This window comes from Nannospalax galili, unplaced genomic scaffold, assembly GCF_000622305.1.
Source record: "Nannospalax galili isolate Female #2095 unplaced genomic scaffold, S.galili_v1.0 scaffold286, whole genome shotgun sequence".
NCBI classification, from domain to species: domain Eukaryota; kingdom Metazoa; phylum Chordata; class Mammalia; order Rodentia; family Spalacidae; genus Nannospalax; species Nannospalax galili.
Window position 1 is genome coordinate 14315120 of NW_008359442.1, and position 14759 is coordinate 14329878.

General features: G+C 38.7%; 1 protein-coding gene across 1 annotated transcript in view; it reads left to right on the plus strand.

Annotated features, from left to right (window-relative positions):
• Lrpprc (leucine rich pentatricopeptide repeat containing) overlaps positions 1–14759 on the plus strand; it is a 96838-nt gene that overhangs the window by 37786 nt on the left and 44293 nt on the right. The window contains exons 15-20 of the mRNA XM_008823084.3: positions 9096–9123; positions 11294–11351; positions 12450–12556; positions 12775–12852; positions 13739–13783; positions 14103–14216. Of these exons, the coding sequence (XP_008821306.1) occupies positions 9096–9123; positions 11294–11351; positions 12450–12556; positions 12775–12852; positions 13739–13783; positions 14103–14216 (430 nt within the window). The remainder of the gene's footprint in view (positions 1–9095; positions 9124–11293; positions 11352–12449; positions 12557–12774; positions 12853–13738; positions 13784–14102; positions 14217–14759) is intronic.

Below are 14759 nucleotides of genomic sequence, written 5' to 3' on the forward strand. Positions count from 1 at the left end.
CCCCTCCCCCCTACTTAAAGCTGTAGGCATAGTAACACTGGGTTTTTCCGCATATATCCCTTAAGAATAAGGTCATCATCTATACTTGTTTTATTTTATTTTATTTTTTTGAGACAGGGTCTCCCTGTAGCCCCAGCCAGCCTGGAACTGGAGGTTACTATGTAGACCAGGCTGGCCTTGAACTCACAGAGATCCTCCTGCCTCTGCCTCCCTTGTGCTGGAATTAAATTAAAGGCAAGCCCCCCCCCCAACTTTTTTTTTTTTTTTTTTGCCTTTTTCTTGAGACAGGGTCTCCCCATAGCCCCAGCTGTTCTGGAACTCACTAGGTAGACCAGGCTGGCTCTGCCTCCCAAGTGCTGTGCTGGGACTAAAGGCGTGTGCCACCATACCCGGCATCATTTATACTTCTAATATCAGTGTCACCCCTATATCACCAGCTGATACAGACAGTCCATGTTTCAGGGGTTCCCATTTAAAAAATTTTCTTGGGCCAGCAAGATGGTTCAGTAAGTAAAGATACTTAACTGCCAAGCCTGATGGCATGAATTCCATCCCCAGATCCCACATGGTAGGAGAGAACTGACTCCCCCAGGTTGTCTTCAGACACACTATTGCATGCACAGCACACTATAGCATGCATATGTATACACGCAAACACACAAATAAATGTTAAAAAATTAAATTTTTTTGGCTGTTTTACTTTTTCATTGAAGACTCAAATTTGTGTATTTCATTTTGATTGCTATTTGTCTTTATTATCTAAATCCAGAACAATTCTCTTAACCTTTTTAGTTTGTTTTAATGGTACTGACCTTTTTTTTTTTAATAGTCAAGAGTTCCCTGTGGAATGCTCTCATAATTTGCATTTGTTTGATTTTTTTTTTTTTCCTCCTGATGAAACTCAGAGTATGTATTTTAAGCAAGAACCTCTTACTGTATTAATCAGAGAATACAGTGTCAGGTGTCTAGTACTGATTCTGTCCCCTAAGTCTCATCATTTGCTGTGGAAACTTTCAGTCACTGAAACAAAATAATTGAAATAATCAGCTTCTAAAGAGAAAGGTTTGTTGCAGCTCATGGTTTTGAAGGAATGAGCCAGGAGCAAAGATGTTGCATCATTGTAAAAGTGTGAGTACAGCAAAGCCATGAATGGGATGCAAAAGGGACTGTCTCCAAAGTGGCCTAAGGACCTCTCATGGCTTGTCCTCAAAAAGATTTCATCACGCCTCAATAGTGCCGTGTTGGCTACCAAGTCTTTAAACTATAGGCCTTTGGGGAAACAGTCAAGGTCCAAAGCTCAACTCTTAGTTAGAGTAGCAATGTCTGTCTCCGTCTTAGAAAGGAACCTCATCTGCTTTGTAATTAATAGAAACCTATGGGGTAATACTTTTTGACAGTGTGTCTGTCCTGCTGTCACAGCATCTTTCACTTCTTGATTGTAGCAGCCATTTGGTAATCTTTTTTTTTTAAGTATTTATTGTTTTTATTTTTTATGTGTATGAATGTATTGTATGTAAGTGCACCCATGTTGTGCAGTGCCCACAGAGGTCAGAAGAAGGCCTCAGATTTTCCCTGGAACTGGAGTTAAGAGATGATAGCTCCCATGTGGATGCTGGGAATCCAACCTGGCTCAGCCAGTGCTCTTAACCTCTGAGCAATCTCTCCAGCCCCTTGATAGCCTTCTTTAAATCAGTTGAGCATTGGTTGTTGCAAAAGGGGTTAGTTTCTCATTTTGCCTTTCCTTTTGTCTTTATTGTGGTAAAGATTTCTGATACTAATCCCAGTAATCTTTTACTGCTTTACAATAGGAACGGTAGAGTTTTCTGTTGACACTTGCAGAACTTTCATTGTAAGCAAGAAAAGATCAAATAAGTTTTGGTCTGGTTTGGTTTGGTCTTTTTGAGACAGGGTCTCCCTGTATCCTCAGCTGGCCTGTAATTTGCTATGTAGACCAGTCTGGCCTCGATCTCACAGTGGTCCGCCTGCCTCTGCCTCTCAAGAGCTAGGATTAAAGGCTTGCACCACCACACCCGGCATGTAGGTGGAGGTTCTGGGCCCCTGCCTTTTTTGTAGTCAGTGCAGCTCTCTTTCCACTCTTTTTCAGTGATCATTTCTTATAAAAAAAAGACAAAGAATAAAAACATGGTCTATACAGGTCTTTGATAATAAAATTGGGGGCTTGGGAGATTGCTCAGTGGGTAAATTACCTCCTGCATGGAGACCTGGGTTTGGTTCATGAGCAACTAAAAGCTGGATGTGGTGGCAGTTACCCTAGTGCTAAGGGGTGGGGTGGAGACAGGTGGATGTAGGCCCCTGAAGCTCGTTGGCCAGCTAGTCTAGTTCAGGGAATTAAATAAGGTAGAGAAGTGATTGAGGAGGACACTTAAAATAATGCCTCTGGCCTCCACACACATGTACACATGTTCTTGCATGTTCACATGTATTTGCACAAAGAAGTTCAGAGATTTCCCTCCCCCTACCACACACACACTGAAAAGAAAAAAAGAAAGATAAAATCTGAAAGGTTGGGCTAGTGAGAGGGAACAAACATTGGCCTTACAAGCCTGATGACCTGAGTTCAGTCCCCAGAACCCCTGTGAAGGTTGAAGGCATGAGCCAACTCCACAAAAGTTGTCTTTTGACCTCCACATGTGCCCACTGGCCCACACGTACCCACCCTCTCACACATAATACATCTATACAATAATAGTTGTAGGGAACTGGAAAGATGGCTTAGTTGTTAAGAGTTCTTACTATTTGTATTAGTTGCTTTTCTGTTGCTGTGATAAAACATTGTGACCAAGGGTACTTACAGGAAGAAGAATTTATTTGATCTTATAGTTTCGGGTTCCAAAGGGATTAGAGTCCATCATGGCGGGGAGGCATAGTGAGATGGCCAGAGCAGGAGCAGAGAGAGCATCTAGAAATCTGGAAGGCTTAAGAACTCTCAAAGCCCACCCCCAGTGACTCACTTCCTACAGCAAGGTCACACCTCTTAAAACACCCAGAACATCAACACCAACTGGGGACAGAATGCCCAAATGCTTGAAGCCTATGGGGGATATTTTCATTTAAACCACCACACTGTTGCAGAGGACCCGAATTTGGTTCCTTGCATACAGGGCAGGTGGCTCACAACTACCTATAACTCCAGCATCAGGGGATCTGATGCCTTCTTCTGGATTCCGTAGGCACCTGCACGCCTGCTTATGCCCACACATAGACACTTAAAATTACATGTAATTTTAAAAATAATCCTTTTTTTTTTGGTCTTTTTCAGACGGTCTTCCTATAGCCCCACTGACCTGGAACTCGCTATGCAGACCAGACTGGCCTTGAACTCACAGAGATCCGCCTGCCTCTACCTCCCTAGTGCTGGGATTAAAGGTGTGCGTCACCACACCCGGCTATAATATATCTTTAAAAAACCAAATTTTAATAAAAAATGCTAAGAGGCTGGAGAGATTGTTCAGTGATCAAGAGCACTGGCTCCTCTTGCTGAGGACCTGGGTTCAATTCCTAGCACCCATATGGCAGATAAATTGAAAAATTAGGCCACCCAAGTTATTGTAAGGTAGAATAATAAAAGGTTCTTGATGAAAGTCATTTGCCTTTTTTCCCCTATTTTTTATGACTAGGCTTTTGTGGCATCTGTTGCGATTATCCTTAGTTCTGAATAAAGTAGGATAATATGCTGTATACAGGCTTGACCAGAGATACATTTAGGATGTTTTAGTCTCAGATATTATCTTTTTCATCTCTAGATAGTCAAGGTTTTTTTCCCTGTCTACTATAACATGTTTGTGTTTCTTCTTGAACATATGGAGATTTGAGAGGATATTCTGATGTCCTTGCCTACTGTTTCAAAGTCATTTCTGGGTCTGTTTGGATGGATTATTTTTCCTCTCTGTGGATCATAGGGGGCACACTTTGCTGATGTGTTGTTATTTTCTTATTGACTGTCAAACATTTTATACTCATGGATCTAGTGGCTTTTGTTTTTGTTTTTCTGTGTTTCTTAACATTTGTTCTGAGACAGTTAAATATATGGAGTAGTTCAAGTGCTTGCTTTTATGCTTCTGTTAGTGGGGACTAGAGCAGTCTGTAGTCTTGAGTATTCCCACTGAATTTGAGCCGTTCTGAGCTCTATGTGGATTCTGGCACTTGTTCCCTGGCCTTGTCCAGCATCTGAATAGTTCACAGCAGTTCCTCTGATTTGTAATTGAGCATGATGCCCTGTTAATTTAACCTCTCAAATTTTCTATGTATGTACATTCTTTTGGCGGGGGATCTTTTTGAGACAGGGTCTCCCTGTAGCCATAGGCTGGCCTGGATTCACTATGGAAACCAGACCAGGCTGGCCTCAAACTCATAGAGATCCGCCTGCCTCTGCCTCCTGATTGCTGGGATTAAAGGCGTGTGCCACCACGCCCAGCCTTGCAGTATCTTTTGGTCATTTGGGTCATTCTGCTCCATATGATATATGAACTCATTAAAAATTGGGGTTTTCTAAGGCTCATGGAACATCGAATAGGGATAATGAAGAGGACATTAGTGAATCTCTCAGTTCTCAGTAATGAAGCTTCCTCATTAGTAGTAGTGGAGGGCTAGGAACACAAAAGGTCATAAATAGCCAAAGTGTAGAGATCAAGAGTCTGCTGAATGCTGGTCCTTGAACAGGATCCTAACATACTACACCCAGCTATGTATGTACATTCTTACTATCTTGGCCCTAATTGGGGGTACGAGGGGAGAAATACTCATCAAGACGATCATTTTCAGGTATGTTGGTTTTGAGATATCCATGTATGTTAAATAATGGTTAAATATTTGGTAGAGGTTAGAGTTGGATTTGAGTGTCAGTGAGTGTGGCTGAAGGCACTGAGGGAAGCAGTGTAGAATTAGAGTTTTAATTCTTTTGGCTTGGTTCTGTTATAGTGCTATATTTTTATTTTACGTGTGCATGTGTGAATGTCAGAGGACAACTTGTAGGAGTCTGTTTTCTCCATTATGAGGGCTCTAAGGATCAAATTCAAGTCAATTCAAGTCATTAGGCTTGGCAGCAAGCACCTTTACTTGCTGAGCCATCAAGCCAACCCTCCTTTGAGAATTTATCGAAGGTCAGGTTCATCTTCCTTCACAAAAGTTGCATCTTACAAAATTGTGACTATTATAGGATTCATGAAGTAATTCCCCTCCCTCAATAAAAACCTGTGCTCTAAAAACACAACACCTGGAGCGTGGAGATGGCTTAGGAGATTAAAAGCACTTGCCATGCAAGCCTGACAACATTTGAATTCAAATCTGAAATGCATGTAAAAAGTGGGATGCAGTGATACATAAATGTAAGGCGGTAGTATTGCAAGATGGGAAGCTGAGGGGCTAGAGAGATGGCTCAGCCATTAGGAGCACTGGCTGTTCTTGCAGAGGACTTGTGTTTGATTCCCAGTACCCACATGGCAGCTAGCAACCACCTATAACTCCAGTACCAGGGGATCCTGTGCTCTCTTCTGGCCTATGTGGGCTTTGCATGACATGGGTGCACTTACATACATGCAGGTAATATACACATAAAATAAAAATGATAAATAAAAATTTTTTGAAAAAACATTGGGGTGGTAAGTCCAGAGAATTAACTGGAAACTTGTAGACCAGCCTAACCTGGAGTGTATAGGTTAGTGGCAGAAATGAGAGATCTTGCCTCAAAAGAGAGAACCTACTCCCTAAATGCCCTCTGGTCTCCACATATGTGGTGGATATACACAAAAAATAAATAGTTAGATAAAAATCTATGCCGTCTCTGTTGTTTTTCTTTGCATAGTAGGAGTATATAGAATTGTTTAGTCATTTCCCTAATGATGGACTCAAATTGCTATAAAGTTTTACACTACTAAGAATCAAAGTGCTGTATTAATTACCGTGTGTGTGTGTGTATGTCTGTGTGTGTGTGTGTGTTTCTGTTTCTATTTCTGTGGATAGATTTTTCTTGATGGCTAGAGTCTAAACAGACTACTGCTTAAAAGGTATGTAGTCTATTTTCATAGCTCCTGTATATTACTTTGCAGAAGTGCAGAAAAGTGAAGAGGTAAAGTGGCAATTAGTAGAATCTGTAAGCCTAGGAGGAAGTTTTAAGGAAAAAAAATTGTAGTAGTATTACAAGCTACAGAGATGTAGAGGACAGAAGTCTAAAGAAAGAGATGTTCAGTTTAGAATTTGGGGAAAAAAACATTAAATATCCTTAGAATTTTTAAAATATATTTTTAGGATTTAAAAAAAATTATTTTGTGTGGTGAAGACCTCAAACGTCTATAAAATTCACCTAAGTCAGGACTCTCCATTTATGTTTTTCCTTGCCTGTGTCCATGAAAGGTGAGTATTTCAGTGTCCTTGCTTTCTGTAACACAGAGGAAAGGAGAATGTCTTAAGTGTCTGTGATGTTTGTCAGTGCTATGAAAAGGGTTCCTAAAGTAGTGCAGGAATGTTCTGAAGGGATTATTTGTAAGCCAGGTATGGTGGCTCACATCAAGTGTTCCCAGCAATCGGGAAGGCTGAAGCAGGAGGATTGCCATGAGTTCTATGCCAGCTTGATACAGAGTGAGCCTCTGTCTCAAAAAAAAAAAAAGCACCCCCAAACCAAAAAGATAGTCTTGCAAACATTCTCTCCTAGGAGCTATTTGAGAAATGTCAGTATTACTGGGTAGAACTCACGGAAGAGCTGTCATTGTTGCCCAGGCATTTTAGATTCCTTTGTCTTTAGCAGATCTAAAATGTTAATGTTCTGTTATGATTCTTTTCCCCCCAAATTCCATTATCTCAGAAAAGGTTTGCTTAAAAGCTGAACTCAGCCCTCAACAGAAATGGTATTAATGCATTTTCAAACATGTTCTTCAAACAAATCCATTCTTAAAATAGGCTTAAATTAAGAAAGGTGTAGAGAAAACCATAGCCTTTTTCAAATTCTACTTGCTCACAAACTTCTTTCGGTTGTGAGCAAAGCAGAAGTAAGAATTAATTTATTAATATATCAAGTAGCAGATGCCAAGGCTCATAGCCAGACTACCTGTGTTCAGATTGGTTCCAGTATTTCATTAGTTGTGAGGCCTTGGAAAATTTGTTTTACTTTTTGTTTGTTTGTTTGTTTTTGTTTTTGGTCTTTTTGAGACAGGGTTTCCCTGTAGTCCCAGCTGGCCCGGAGCTTGCTACATAGACCAGGCTGGCCTTGAACGCACAGAGATCTATCTGCCTGCCTCTGCCTCGAGTGCTGGAGTGCTGGGACTAAAGGCGTGGGCCACCATACCCGGCCTGTTTTACTTTTTGATTGTACATTCACAGACTTGAATAATGTATAAAACAAGCTCAGAGCAGTTACCCATTGAGTGTAGGCAGTGGAATTCCAGTAGTGCCTTAGGAGCCTCTATGTGTCCCTCCTTGCTCCCATATTGCCTTCCAAAGGTGCCTACTGTGCTGACTTAAACATCATCCTTCACTTGCTTTTCCCTATAATGGTGCCACTTTTATTCTCAAGCAGTATATAACTAATTTTGAAAGACTGAGTAAACAGAACCTGGCCATGAGGACAAAGCAGCAAGTGTCGTTGTATCAAGTCTCACAGGAGAACCTCATCTGTATAGTCTGGATTGGGCAGGCTTCAGTTTTCTAAAAGCTTATGAAAGCCCCTTCCAGAGAAGTCAGTGGAAAGGTCATGGTTAAGTCCTGAGGAGTCTGTGACCAAATACTAGGCATCTGGAAAAATAACAGATACCCATGCATTCTATATGTAAGCTCACCATGGGTGAAATGAATGCTGTCACCTAGTTCAAGTGCAGGGCATGAAGAGGGAAGGAAGTATTCCACCATTACCTGATCAAACACATAATGGAGATACATCAGTACCTTAGGTTAAAAGGCTATGATAGCTGAGTGTGGTGGCGCCCCCTGTAAGCCCAGAATTCTAGAAGCAGAGGCAGACAGATCTCTGTGCATTAAAGGCCAGCCTGTTCTACATAGGGAATTCTAGGCCATCCAGGGATACATAGTGAGAACCTGTCTTTTAAACAAAGAAGAATTAAAGAAGGCTATGGTAATGGGCATGTGGGTGCTGGTGGTCTGCAGTCTAGGCTGGTTATCTGCCTGCTTTCCTGGCTTCTTCCCTTTCATCCAGAAGGTTTTCATTGATCTTTTAATCTGAGTTGAATCTTCAGTTTTCTGTATCTGATACTTTTATTTTGTTTACTCTCCTGTTTTAGTAGAGGGCACACTCTTTAGTGCCTTTTTGAGAAAAGCAAGCATATGGTACATTTTTTTTGAGATTTTTAGTGTCTGCATTCTAGCATCAGCTGTGATTGATAATTTGCCTACGGTTGGAAATCACTTGCCTTTAGGATTTTGAGGGCATTCATTGTTCTACTGAATCTTCCTTGAGGGTTGTTGAAAGGCCTAAGCCATTCTGATCCTGTAGAATTTCTTCTAGACGTCTGTAACATCTTCCCTTTACCTGTTTCTAGTGAAGCAACTTACATGATTTTATTCTTATCTCTGGAAATTTGAGGAATATTTGCTTTATTATTAGTGATCTAGAAGTTTCTAGAATCTTCTGGAATCTAGAAAGACTCCTATACCATTAATGTTCTGATCATCCCCCCGCCCCCGAGAGCAACCTTACATACTTCTTTCCTTGTTTGTAATTCATTGTACTAGGCGTTTGGTGGGCCCTTATCAGTCTGATCATGAGTATTCTGTGTGTCTGTGTGTGTGTTTATCACCCACTCAAAGTATTCCATTTTTCCAGTATTAGTTACTCTTTTCCCCGTTAGTTGGAAGCAATGCAAATAACCCTGTTCCCTTAAATTTGGACTCTTAACATTCAAAGGTGGCTCTAATGGTCCCTAGCCAAACCAAACTTTATTTTGAAATTTTAAAAGTGGCTTTCTGAATTACTTTGTCCTAATAGTTTAATTTGGTTTTGCTAGTATTTATTTACTTGTTCATATAAAGGCTTTGATCTGCACATATGTGGTATAATTGCTGGTACATTTTAATTTAAAACGTGTTTTAAACCTCTGAGCTTATTTTTAATCCTTTGCTGCCCTCTGCAGGTCTATGAATGTAGATCTTTGGAGTAAGGTAAGTGTTTCTAATAATGTAAATCATATTATGATCCATGTAAGAAAGTCTTTATTTAATAGTGTCACACATTTATGATGTACTATTACAAATTAGTAGATCTAGAATCTTGAAATGGTAGATCTAAAATGTAGATCTTGAGTAAGGTAAGTGTTTCTAATAATGTAAATCATATTATGATCCATGTAAGAAAGTCTTTATTTAATAGTGTCACACATTTATGATGTACTATTACAAATTAGTAGATCTAGAATCTTGAAATGGTAGATCTAAAACAGCGGGAAAATTGTCACTCAAGTGGTCTTTGACTTAATCTTAAATTCTTCCTAAGTTTTCAAAACAAAACTATTATAGTTATTGTAGTGACATTTGATCTCACAGGCTGAATAATTAACTTTCTTTGTGGTACTAGGACTTGAACCTAGGGCCTCACTCCATATGCTAAGTGAGTGCTATATCCCTACTCCAGTTTTCTTGATGCACACATGTATATTTGTTTATGTGTATTTCTATATATAGATGGTATGTAGACCAACTTAAAACTGCTACCTTTGGAAGAAGTCGACTGATTTTGTGCAGGAAGAACAATCATGATGGTGGCATCAAAGATTTTCAGCCTAATAAGATCAGATGCACACTGTTAACTGAAAATCCCACTTTAAATTTGTTGAGTTTTGTTCTGTTTGTAGTTCTGGCGGTTGGACCCAGGACCTTCCCCCTGCTTGGCAAATGCTATACACTGAGCTGCATTCCGAGGCTAAAGTATTTTTTAAATCTAAATTTCATATAATTTTCTATCTAACATTACTTAAATTGCCATTCAAACTATACACTTAATTCAAATGTATAGTTGGGTTATGTATAGAAATAATTATTTGACCAGAGATAGTTTCACTGGTTTATTCATTAAATATGTCTGTGAAATTTATCATTGAATGCTACAACTCTCTTACATCCTATGTGTGACTACAGTTTCTGGTAGAATTGACTATCTTCTTTGTGTGGTATGTTGCTCCAGGCATGGTGGCGCATGCCATTAATCCCAGCATTTGGGAGGCAGAGGCAGGCGGATCTCTGTGAGTTCGAGGCCGCCTGGTCTACATAGCGAGTTCTAGGACAGCTGGGGCTACAGGGAGATCCTGTCTCAAAAAGACCGGAAAAAAAGACAGTTCATGGAAGAGGACTCTTTGGTTTTTCTTTTGAATAATTCTTGCTTTTATCTACCCTTTGAATTGCCATTAAATGAAGCATAATTTTCATGGTGGCATATGATCAGTTTTGCCCAGTTTTCCACCTCAGCAAATGAATGGCAGTAGAATAATGGCAGTTTGTGTTCATGTACTAGATATGTCAGGCATTGTTTTAAAAAGAACAAGGACTGAGATGCAGACTGCACATCAAGTAATCCAGAACTCTCAGCCCCTACCATTTTGGACAAGCAAAATGTTTCTGCTCTGTCTTCAGCCTGAGGATACAGAGTCACATACTGATGTTAGAAGTCAGTATTAAAGATTGTATGTTAATTGTAAACATAAAATACATATTTGGATCTTTTAACTAAAAACTCATGAGAAAATTAATCCTGAGAAATAAATGTCTATATCTTTTAATGTTTATGCATTCTATTGATAAGAATCTGTGAATCCAAACATACAAGAATTTTTGACCCCTATTTTACAGACATTTAAACAAATGGGAAGCTGTTACTGAAAACCAAAAAGTACAAACTGTTTACTGGTCCAACACATTTTAGTGATTTATTTTCCTCTAAAATTTCATTTTAAAGTATAGCAATGACCTAATTTCAGTATAAGATTATAAACAGTGTGATGAAAAATATTGGCTCACAATCACTATAAGTGATTTTCTCACTACAAGAATTAATTTTAAATTTTAAATGTTTAAGTTTAAACAGATCACTTTAGAGACTCTTTGTAATTCATAGAACACTGTAGTTTTCCTTCACCATGAGTTTGTTTTTCTTTTTAGAAGACAAACCTATTATCTAAAAGCAAAGTGATCTCCTTAGTAGGTAGGGTGGTATTGGATTAATGTGATAGAATAATGCCTTGCTGGGGAGAGGTTTTATTATTTCAAGAATTCAATTTCAGTTTGTATTTGTTCTTGTTTGCTTCTCTTGCTGCAATGCATGAATTTTCTGTCTTACCAGATAACAGAATTGTTGTACAAGGATGGACGTTATTGCCAGGAGCCTCCAGGACCAACGGGTAGTGTTTCAATTTCGATGATTGTAACTTACTCACAAATCCATTCTTCTTTGTAATGATGGGCTAGAAGGATTACAACAGTGAACAGTTTCTTTTTGAAAGTGAAATTTAAACACATTTGGTTATAATAATCTTTCTATCAATAATGACAACACTTAGCGATTTCTAAGGTGGATGGTTTTATTATAATTGGCTTTAGAGAGAGCATTGTGAGACTTTCTTTTCAGGTATCTAGGCAGTGCTTCTAATAGCATCTGTGGAGACAGGCTGAAAAGTCAGTGAGTCTTGTGTTGTGACGATTTTAGTGTTTTGCAGGTATGATTAACTTGAAAAATAAAGTAGGAAAAGGTCTTGTAGATTTTTCACTTAAATATAATTTATTACCTAAAAGACATGATTTGGACATTTAATGACCTTCATTTGTTATATGTGGACTATATAGATTTTGTTTTTGTTTTTTGGTTTTTTTTTTTTAATAAGAAGGTGCCTTTCTGAAGTCCAAATCTCCTAAGCATTAACACATGGCCTTATGCATTTTATGCTTGAATGAATAAGAAAATTACTGTTGTTACAAAACATATTTGTTAATCTTGGTTTTTCATTGGCTAATAGGCAGCTCTCCATGGGATTACTATATCTGCTTATTAACATTATTTTCACTTTCTATACTCGGTATTTATCAATCCTTTCTAATTTTATGTGTTTACTTAAATATTGTCCACAAAAAAATTAGTATAGAAATATGTGAAGATATTTATTTATTCTCAGTACTTGTGCTGTGGACAGGAGAAGGGTAAGGCCTTGGGCAGGACCACTTCTGTCACAGAGTGGTGGGAAAATAGATTGAAGTAAGATGCAGTACTGAAAAGCTGTCACTCGGTCTGAAAATAATTAATATTCCTTTCACTCAGCAGCTAGCTATGTGCTCCCAAACCACATAATCTCCATGCCTCAGTGATCATTGTTGCCGTTGCAGAGCCTCTCATCAGGCTGACATCTCACACCAAAATGATTTCTTATAAATTAATCTTGATAACATGACAGTCTCAGTAATTTTAGTGGAATGCTTTCTCTTGTTTTTTTTTTTTTTTTCCACAGAAGCTGTTGGCTATTTTCTTTATAACTTGATTGACAGCATGAGTGACTCAGAGGTACAGGCCAAGGAGGAGCATTTGAGACAATACTTCCATCAGCTGAAGAAGATGGTACCATTTCATTTTTTGCTATATAATGTCTGTCCTGCCTGACATGTATCTATTAGATTTGAAATTGCTGCTTTTAAGTACAGCGGGACCACTTCTCAATGACATGCAGGAGTTGGAGACTTAAATTATGTCTGAGATAATTTCTGTTAGACAAATTTCAGTTTAGTTGTCTAAAACTCAGATTTTCTCCCCCTACCCTAATCCCTTCCTTCACACAGAATATTAAAGTTTCTGAAAACATCTTCAGAGGCATTCGTAATCTGCTGGAGGGCTACCATGTTCCTGAATTGATTAAGGTGTGTGAGTGTAATCAACTTTATAAAATGCTTGTTGAAGTTCAGTGTTTGGGCCAAATTTTTAAAATTTCAGTAACAATCATGAATATAAATACAGCTTTTCATTGATTGTCGGTTAAAACTATTTACATATTAAAGGAAACATTTAAACCGTTAATTGCAATGGTTAATAAAGTATGAACAGAATTTCTGTAAAATTTTAGAAAGGTTACCGGGCATGGTGGCACATGTAGAGGCAGGTGGATCTCTGCATGTTTGAGGCCAGCCTGGTCTTCATGGGGAATCCAGGCCAGCTGTGGCTGCAGTTAGACCCTGTCTCAAAAAGACCAAAAAAAAAAAAGAAAAAGTAGAAAAGTAGAGAGCCTTAAAATGAGGTGGGATGGGCCTGGAAAGATGGCTCAGCAGTTAAGAACACTGACTGTTCTTGAAGAAGACCCAGGTTCAAATCCCAGCAACCCATATGGCAGCTAACAACTGTCTGTAACTCCAGTTCCAGCGGATCCGACAGCTTCTCTGACAGCTTCTTCTGTCTTCCGCGGGTATTGCATGACACAGGTGCACTTACCTACATGCAGGCAATACACGCATACACATTAAATAAAAATAATAAATAAAATATATTTTTTTAAAATGAGGTGGGAAGCCGAGCGTGGTGGCGTACACCTTTAGTCCCAGCACTCGGGAGGCAGACAGATCTCTGTGAGTTCAAAGCTAGCCTGGTCTACATAGTGAGTTCCAGGACAGCTGGACAGCTGGGGCTACAGGGAGACCCTGTCTCAAAAAAAAAAAAAAAATGAGGTGGGACTTTTAAAGTTTGCCTTTGACATTTACTAAGAGATTTTCCCCGTGTTTTCTAATTCTCTACTAATTTAAATCCCAATTTTAGGATGTTAAGGTTCTGGTTGACACAGAGAAGATAGATTCTCGAAAAGTGAGTAGTTTTTTTAAAATGGTGTCTACATGTGATAATAACTGCATCTAATGAGAATCGAGGTGGTATCCTTGTAAAATCATTTTACATGCCTCCAAGTTGGTAAAACCTGTTCCCCATCTCAGAAGAACTAGCAGATCTAGGATAATTGTATATAATCTTGGGTCATAAACCACTGGGGTCCTTTCCATCTGTGGATCCCAAGGTTCATTTCCCTAACAATATTTTTGACATTTAAGAAAGTCAGTTTAAAGAGAAGAGTAACTAGGGTTGTATTTCTTTCTGTAGTAAATTTTTTTTTCTTTTTCCATTTCTGTAGACTCCACAGCTTACTTCATCTGATTTGGAATCAACACTTGAAAAACTCAAAGTTGGAAACCAACCAATAGGAGATGTCCTAAAACAACTCATCCTACTGCTTTGTTCAGAAGAGGTAACATTTAAAAAAATATTTCAAATAGGCTGTTCTGGTAAAATACTGTATATAGATTACAGTCAGCAAAATCAAATTTAACATTTAATGATTTTTACAATTTATTATGTGTCATGCTTGAGAACAGTGCAATTAAATGAAAGGTTAACTAATTTCAGCTACACCTTGAATGGCATGTTTTCGGATTGCTGTAGTTTGTTTACAATAATCTGCAAAGTGAATGATAGTAACAGCCGTGATAGGTTTATCATACATGCCAAATGTCCTTTCAAGCCATGGCTCCGGTCTCTTATATCTAGATTGTCAAGCAACTGATACATGCAGTAGTCATTTGCAAGTCAAATATAGCTAGGTTGTTAATGCAGGGATTGAAATTCCATTTTCCTACTGGAAAAAAAGCTCTTTCTGAGATAAAGGATCTCTTTTCCTTTTTTTACCAGGCATCCAGCTGTACTTTACATTCATTTTAGGATGTGTCTGCAGTTTCTGGAGTATCATAGGACCTTTTTCAGTTTCTGGTTCAGTATGATTTGGTCATAAGCC